The 8,697-nt window shown below is 38.9% G+C and overlaps 1 protein-coding gene across 1 annotated transcript; it reads right to left on the bottom strand.

Annotated features, from left to right (window-relative positions):
* Positions 1-501: 501 nt before the first annotated feature.
* On the bottom strand, positions 502-6,850 carry isoc1 (isochorismatase domain containing 1). The gene is made up of 5 exons (XM_030065840.1): positions 6,541-6,850; positions 4,907-5,026; positions 4,446-4,649; positions 3,152-3,268; positions 502-2,691 (listed from the first exon to the last, which is right to left on the bottom strand). The coding sequence occupies exons 1-5, from the start codon at positions 6,802-6,804 to the stop codon at positions 2,545-2,547; spliced, it is 852 nt and encodes a 283-aa protein (XP_029921700.1). The 5' UTR covers positions 6,805-6,850; the 3' UTR covers positions 502-2,544.
* Positions 6,851-8,697: the final 1,847 nt, after the last annotated feature.

Here is an 8,697-nt window from a genome sequence, read left to right as displayed (position 1 = left end):
CAAGTAACGCATATCAAATCAGATAATGTGTGATACACATGTGTAAACAGAATAATTCAAAGAACTTGTAATTGACTTTTTTTCTTGTCTTTGTGTGTGTAATCATCTTGTGAATTTTTATAGTGATATCTGAAAGTAAAATTTTGAACCCCTTTCCCCGTGTGTTAAAAACAGTGTTTTTTGGTAATATGTGGTCCTAAATAGGTGATTTTCAAAACTTTCCACCAATGGGATTTCTTGGGACTTTTTTTCCCTCACTCAGGACAAACTGAGGATACAAAATCAGTTGAGTTTGCTTCACTTGCAATTTGTCCTAGGCTTTTTCATAAAATGACTGGACTATAAGTCTTTTGACCAAATACCTCAGTATCGATACTGAGACAATATTGCAGGGATGACTAGTGGGGCTTTCATAAGACGTTTACACACAACAGATTTCTACTAAACAGTCATTAGTGATGTGGATATGATGACCAAGCAACAGTCAGGAACAGTCTAAAGTCAGAAAATTGCATCCCAGTACTGTTATGCAGCATGTAAAGCCTTTAAAGCTGATGCCATATCACAATATTCAAAATTTCACACAATAGTTAGTCTTATATCATGTTATCGATATAATATCCTTGGCCAGCCCCAGCATGGGTCTTAAAAACAAATCCCTTTGCTGCAGACTAATTGTGGTTGCGCTGAATGATGAATATTTGCAGAGTGGGTCTGGCATCAGTTGCGCTATGTGGATGTGGAGCTCCAGGATCGACATACCAAGCGACTTTCTGTTTATTTGGCTGAGAGTTGACTGTGTTCACCCCGGACTCCAGTCGTCCCTCTGTCTCAGCATACTTTCAGTTGAAAACCATGTACAGTACATATGGCAGACGATACAAGGGTCTATAACTGGTACCACACAAATAAATGCTTGCTGAAGGTGAATCTACTCATTATTGAAAAGGCTGAGACTATGTTTTACAAAGATGGCAGCCTTCTAAAAGGACATCATTCAGTCCAGCCTGGTGCATCTACAATAAACATCCAGTGTTGTAGCTAAATCTACACAGCCCCCAAGAGGCAACAGATTTTTTTTAAACCTTTTTCATGTGCGCAATGTACTAAATCAAGCTCACAAAATACCCAATCGGTCATGAAATCCTAATTTGTGCAGACAACTTACTTATTTCAAGCTGTGAAATTCATGAAATTGTGCCCACGTTTTGTATAATTTGTGCTCTGGTCTAAAGAAAATGTGCCCACAAAGTCAGGGACTGGAGTCCTGCTGCTGCATGTGCTTCTGTGTTGCCAGGAAATTCTAAATAAATTATATGATTTAATATGAATTTTAATAACAGTTCATATTACATTAAAAATTCAGATACCCTCCTGTAAACTCTGTGTATATCCATCTATAGTCATGCAGTCTGACATTGCCTTGCAGTTGGTTTACACTAAATTCAATGACTTGATCCAAATCAGTGTTGATGCTGGTAGAGTTCATGCACCGTTAGCATCCTCCTGCTCACTATGAAGACGTGAACGTGTCTCTGTAACACATCCCCATGTCAAAGTACACCTTCATCAAAGGATTCAGGCAACACAGATGGCTGCTGTCAGGACATGTTTTCTTTAGCTGAGAGTAAAATCAAACCAAAATGTGGCTACATTTTCATAGAGCTGAAATTGTGGACATGATTTAGGATTTTGTGCGCACAAAATTAAATACATAAAAAATGTCAATGGCCTCTCCGGGGCTGCATATTTTTAAAACATTGTGCACTCCAGTACAACTAATATGGTCAAACCAAATTGCATAACTGCATACTTTGAAAGGGACAGTTCACCCAAATATACAAAAAGAAGATGTTTTCCCACCTACTCCTAGTGCGATCTATCTGTTCAGATAGTTTCTGTGAGACTTGGCACAGTTTGTGTTTATCTGCAATCTTCGCTGTCTACCAGCACCCCAATACAATGGAGTTGGATGGAGGTCAAACCATTAAAAATGTACATGTAAAAAACTCAACAGCCACAACTCTTTCCAAAAACAAGGACTTTCCAGGAAACGTTTTCATGAAAAAGCAAAACAAAACTGTTTTTCTGAATTAACGAGGTAATTATCTCAGAATTCTGGAAAAAATCTGCTATTATCCCAATCATCTCAGAAGTCTGAGAAGCAGATGTTTTTCTCCTAGTCTGGAAATATCTGCTCTTCTCTTCTATTTTGGGAAGACTGTCCCTTTACAGGTTGAACACTCAACACAATTTTTCCCAATCAGGTTGGATTTTTTTTTCCATTGACACAGCCTAATCTGTAACATTTGCTAGGAAGCAGTCAGCTGATGCTATGCATCCACCCAAAGAGTTAAAAATATTACCACAGACAGTAACAGGATGTATCCAGGAGTAACAAGGCATCTTCAGTTACATGACATCTCAGCAAGAAAGTTTCCAAGTAAATGATGGCGTTCACTTTTCACCCTCTTTCATTTTTAAGAGTCTTCTGTGTAAATATTCAACAGTCCCTGCCATCTCCTCTGAGGATTGAGGAATCTTCTATACCTTGGAGAGCAGACCAGACTCTGGAGCGCTAGCTTTGATGATATTCTGAACCTCTTTGAACTTGGGGTGCTCTTTGTCTGCCACCAGCTGCAGGAGGACGGCCTCACTGGTGGTGATGATGATGCCCACACGAGCCATTCTCTAAGAAGAGGAGGAGGAAGAGTGGAAAAGGACTTAATGATGTTTATTTGCAATAACTACGTTTACATGGAGGCTTTACAAGGATTACCTGTTTCAACTGACGCAAACGAAGCATAAAAAAAAAATGGTGTTTGTACTCTATATTTGTAAGTCTTCCTGTGTATTTGTAAAACTTCCTGTGTCACAGTGTCATGACCTGGTATTGATTATCATTAGGATTTTCCCAGAATCAATAGCTACTCTGGATGTAATACTGTCACTGTATCCTGTGATGTCTTGAGAAAGGACTGCAGACCAAAACATCAACCTAATACAGATACACCGACCATATCAATTTTTGCAAATTGCAAACTTTTTATGGTAACATAAAGGTTAATGAATGAATGAATGAATGAATGAAAAGATGGTGGATTAGCTGGACCACAGGTGTAATGTTGGGGTGCACTCGATCTTACTGTACCTCCAGAGCAAACATCCTGTCCATCATGCTGCGGGACGAGGTGGAGTCAGCCACGATGTGGACCTCGTAGCCTCGACCAATCAGATCCAGAGCCGTTTGTTGGATGCACACGTGGGTCTAAACCAGCATAGGAAAAGTGCGGACAGACGTCAAACAGGCTTAAATTACTGCCTGTTTCAACTGCAGAGCTGCTCACTGCATATTAGACCGTAAAAAATAGGTTCACATTTTCCCGTATAATGAACCTATCTGAGTGTCCTGCACAAGATGGAGTACAACTTCAAAGTTATTATGTGCCACTGATCCGTGTCCATCCTCTGTGCTTGTTGAGTAAACATCATGTTGGTGGTGGTGGAAACAGGACTACACTGTCATACTCATGTAAAAGTGCTGGGTGTTGGGGAACGTTACTTTTGAGAGAAATTAGTCTCTTTATGAAGTTACTTACAGTAAGTCATTACAAAACTAGTACTTTTAAGTTAGCCACTTTAAAGCGTGCTTTTAAATCTGCATTTTGGTGATGTCATCACTGCTGTTGAGAAAGAGAGCTTTACTAAGTGCACTATCAACTCAAAAATCATGAGGGCAAAAGACTATATTTATGGAAACAACTTAGACTGAGAATGGAAGTATAATCATTCAAATAAGGAAAAACAAATATGCTGCTTTTCTGAATTAATGGGACAATTACATCAGAATTCTGAGAAAACTTGTCATGGAAAAATATTCTCCCCCTGTTTTTCCCAATTAAGAAGGTAATTGTTTTCAAAATCTGAGATAATTAATTCTGAATGTTTTTTCCAGATTAATGATTTAATTATCTCAGAATCCTGAGACAACTTCTCACTAATTCAGAAAAACAGGGCCAAATTTTCTCCCCATGAAATCTGCTGTGTTTCTGAATTAATGAAATACTTTTCTCTTTAATTCAGAAAAATAAGGCACATTTTATCCCGCATGAAAACTTTTCAGCATTCTGAGACATTTATGCCATCAATTCAGAAAAAATATTCAGATTTGTTTTCTTAAGTTAATGTATTATGCTTCTGCAGCATTCTGACATACAGTAATTATCTCATTAATTCAGAAAAACAAGGCAGATTTGTTTTCTTAAGTGAATGCATTATGGTTCTGTAGATTTTTGAAAAAATTCTGCCTGAGTGAACAAGATAAATATCTCAGAATTTTGAGAAAACTTCATCATAAATAATCTGCCATTTTTCTGAATTAATGAATTATCATCTCAGACCTCTGTAACAGTTGTAATTATAATGCAGAAACGTTAAATCCTTACCTCTACACCAAACAGCACGACGCTGCGGATGGCTGGTAGATCTGCCAGAACAGCCTCCACCTCAGGAAGAACCATTGAGAACTTGGTCTTGGGGAAGACCAGCTTCGCTCCCGTCAGGTCCAGCTCTTGGACAGTGCTGCCCAGACCTTTGGGATACTGCTCCGACACGATGATCGGGATTCCCAGAATACGAGCCCCCTGGAGCTGAAAAGTAGTAGTAGTAGTAGTAGTAGTAGTAGTAGGTAAGAAAGAGAAGCATGTCGCTGCAAGGACCAACTACAATTTGAAATTATTTTCATTTAACCCATTTGAAACTTATTTTTGAATACATGTTAAATTAACTCACTGCTTGTGTCCCAGCCCATAAAAAGACCAAATATGAAAAAGGCAAAGTAACAACACCCAATCAAGAAAATGCATTGTGTGCACACAAGACAAAAAAATGAGATGAATCAGCATACCATTCTCTGTCCCACGCTGATTATGTCACCAAAATACTTGATGGCAGGTCGAAATCTCTCCTGCATGTCACAGCAGAAGAAAGCGGTGGTGGACGGGGACAGGTTTCCTAGTGTCGTCACCTGGGGGAACGAAGCACAGGACCTACAGTTAAGTCATGGAGCTGAAAAATACATTGTATCTTGTATTTAAAGAAAAAACACTTGAATATTGTTTGTCTGCTGGCTTCTTGAAATATAGTAGCCTGGCTTCCAAACCCCATGAAGTGCACTGTAATTCAATGCAGCAGTCACACTGTGAGATGGTTAACTTGGATAACTTCAAGCCAAAACCCACACAGAAACAAGATAACTGGTTCTATGGCTCCCTGATGAACATGAAGCTGAAGCGTCTCCTTCCACATGATGCAAACAAGGCAACCGGATTTCACTGCATTTCTGATCACTCCAGCCTCATATATTGAGAAATGGTTCGACTTTTCGGAGAACGAACGGTGTTGTTCTCCCTGCAACCTTCTCTCTACACCGTGCTTACCTTCAGATCTTGAAAGAGTCACTGGTAAGCTCAACCTCATCCATAAAGTCAACATGAATGAACTTCATGATGAATGCACCACAGCAAATACCATTAAGGAGTGATAAGATGTACAAAGAAAAGAAGTAAGCTCCACACAGAAAAGGAAGAAAACTTTCCGATGAACTGATGACTATTTGTGGAAGAGAGCTGAGGGAGGAGACAATATTTTGCAGTTTCATAGAATGAACAATCTATTATTTCTAATGTTCATTGTTAATAAAGCAATTCAAACTTTAAGTATGAATCTAAATGGTGTCTTGAGTCTTGAGATGGGAACCCTCAGCACTGTGGTGGTCGTCCTACATTTTTCTGCATGGAAGGTGGCATATTCTCCACCAAAATACAACTTGACTCAAATTTATTCATAAAGCACCTTTCATACAAACATAAAGGCCAAAGTGCTTCCCACTAAAAGATTAAAATAACACAGAAAAAGAAAAAAAAAACTGACAACATTTTAAAAAAATCCTGCACTAAAAAACAATACAAATTAGAAAATGTTAAAAACAAAGCATTGAGTGTGTGTAAAATAAAATAAACATAAAATAAAATAACCACAAAGACAAAAGTAAATATGAAAACCTACGATTTAACTGAAAAACTAAGGCTATAACATTACTCCAAAATAAAAGCCAGAGTGGAAAGCTCCTAACTTGTGTTTTTATGGGAAACATAAGGAACAACAACACAGGAACAACTGTGACTGCAAAACAAGAGTATTGGGCGGTAGCAACTAGCAAGCACTTGTGTTAGCTAGCTAGCATTACCAACCAAATAAAATAAGTTGAATTTCAGTGATTTACATGCTGTTTGGTGGGTAATATGAACGCCGAATTGAAGTTTAAGGTCCCAAATCACATTTTAGGGCAACAATATGTAGTCTGAATTCACTGACAGATTTGTAAATGTCAACTTTGAGTGTAAATGTTTAAATGAATGTAGTCTGGCGAGACGTTTTCTCCATAACAGAGGACGGCGCCGGTCGGACTTGAATGAACGGCTACATGTAACCTGTGTAGGATAAAATGTCTATAGGCGTAAATTAAAATAAAAATCTTACGTCTGACTCCAAAGGCACCAGTCGTAGCTTGCATTTAACAGCTATGCTGAATCCTTTGGGTAAATCTATGTACTGTCCCCATTCGTCCGAGTACAGCTGAATCATAAATTTCCGATGCACGTCGATCTGGTGTCCGTAAATAGACAAAAACTTCTGAATAAGGACCTCATATCCAGACCCTGAAGGCACTGCTGACGGCCGGGAAAACGACGAGAAAGAGAGCAGAACCGGGATGTGCTGGTTGTTGCTCTGACCCTCCGCCATGATGCCATATGACAGAGCTGGCTGAGCCGCTGCTGCTTTCACTTGCTGTCAGAAATTTGGAAATTACAACCGAGGACGACTACAGCGATTTGACCTGGGATGACCCTCTGCGCCGTCTGCTTAAAGGTGCATTACCCCAAACTGCCTCAAGGTGTAGCGTTTCATCCGCATTTACCAGCATCTCAAGTCTGAGTGTAACTAGTGCAAAACCATAAAGAAAATCTCTGTGTCATTGGCAAAGACAGCAAAGCATATTTAAAGGGGATTACAAGTCATTACAAAACTTAAGTACTATTCAGAAGGAAATTGGATGTGATAGAGGTGCATTTATTGAGAACAGACCATAATACAACGGGGTGACTGTATCATTATGATAAAGTAACACTCTTTCAATGGATCAGTATTATTGTGGTCACAGTGTTGCTACTGAATTTACCAGGCTGGTTTATTCATTTATTTGTTTTTTTTTTTATTTACTGTTTGTTTGATTGTTTGTTTGATTATTTTGCCCCAGCAGAAAGCAGGGTGCTATACGTCACTATACGTCAGTCAGTTCAGTCCAGAGGGCCATATCTTCAAATTTATTTGGTGAGTCCCCGTGAATTTTGGTTACAACATTCATGTTGGCCAGAGGATGAAATCTGAACGCTGCAACCTTTCCTCAGGCTTCATCGTAAATATTGCACACTAATGTCACAATTTTTTTTTTTTTTTGTAATGCAATGAAATTTGGTGATTCCTGTTGGCAAGATGATTATTTCTCTTTTCTAGGTATTCCAAGTATAATGTCTGAGATTAATCCAAGGATCCAAGGACTTGGATCCTTGGATCCTAAAGTGTGTGGGCCCCAAAGCTCCTCCATAGTGTGTGACATGATCTAGAGCAGGAGCCCGTGTATATGCCCTGATAAAAAAATGAGACAACAGCAACAAACACCACACTTACTCACAATAAATGTCTTTTGCTTTTTTGCTGTGACATTTTCTGATCTGCAGACAGGTGAGAGAGTTTCCATGATGACCACGCCGTGCTTTGCAAACCCAACGGTGGGAATTAAAGAGTTAGGTTTTCTTTATGGCACTAAAATTAAATGTTTTATTCAGTTTTAGCTCAGTCTGTGCCAGTGCCACACACATTGTTATTACTAAAGAGGAGGATTAGATGGGCGCATCAACCAGAAGAGCTTTATTCTGGAGTGCTGATCCCAAATAGCGTTGTTCAATAAAGATAAAGCTAGTGCATGCAAAAAATACCAGACTATGGCAGAGTACTGTAACTTAGTATTGGGCTATACTTTAGGCTGCACTTTTTTAAAATGTAAATTATTACTACTACTACTGTTATAATCATTATCATCTCAAATTTAATAAAGCAAATAAAGTCCTCTGCTCTCATGGTCCGCTGATCTTCCCACCACACATTACACTATTAGGCAATACTGTACTTTGTCTGTTCCCACCTCTCATGATGAGGGCATGGGGGTTAGACTCTGAGAGGCTCTGAGTCACAGTAAGATGATTTTAAAGACCACACCGGTGATTTTGAATGTTTGGCCAATTTACTACAATTTACCCACATTTTGCATGACAACAAACCATTGTACACATCATGTGGGGAAAGATTTCACAACATATAATCAAAATCCTTCCTTTTTTAAATTTACATTTTTGGTTGAAACAGCCACCTTATAATGTCACAGAACTGATAATTGGCTGTGTTGAGTAAATGTTTCCCTCAGGACTATTTTTTTGGCAGAGGGACCTGTTTCACTCTGCCCACTGTCAAGTCATCAAAACATGGCAGAGCTGCTGCTTTTAGGAAAATGACTTTATCACGGTGATGGAATACCGGTGTGAAGAAAGTGTGGTCTCTTAATTTTCATATTGCAGTGGA

This window comes from Myripristis murdjan, chromosome 12 (assembly GCF_902150065.1).
Source record: "Myripristis murdjan chromosome 12, fMyrMur1.1, whole genome shotgun sequence".
Lineage (NCBI taxonomy): Eukaryota > Metazoa > Chordata > Actinopteri > Holocentriformes > Holocentridae > Myripristis > Myripristis murdjan.
This window is presented reverse-complemented; position numbering and strand designations above follow the sequence as displayed.

Bases quoted from the DNA above. Each gene is read 5' to 3' on its own strand.
- isoc1 (XM_030065840.1), bottom strand. From the start codon at position 6,804: ATGGCGGAGGGTCAGAGCAACAACCAGCACATCCCGGTTCTGCTCTCT. The intron at 3,269-4,445 runs GTAAGGATTTAA...ATGCTGGTTTAG, and splicing joins TCGTGCTGTTTGGTGTAGAG to ACCCACGTGTGCATCCAACA. The intron at 2,692-3,151 runs GTACAGTAAGAT...TCCTCTTCTTAG, and splicing joins ACAGGATGTTTGCTCTGGAG to AGAATGGCTCGTGTGGGCAT.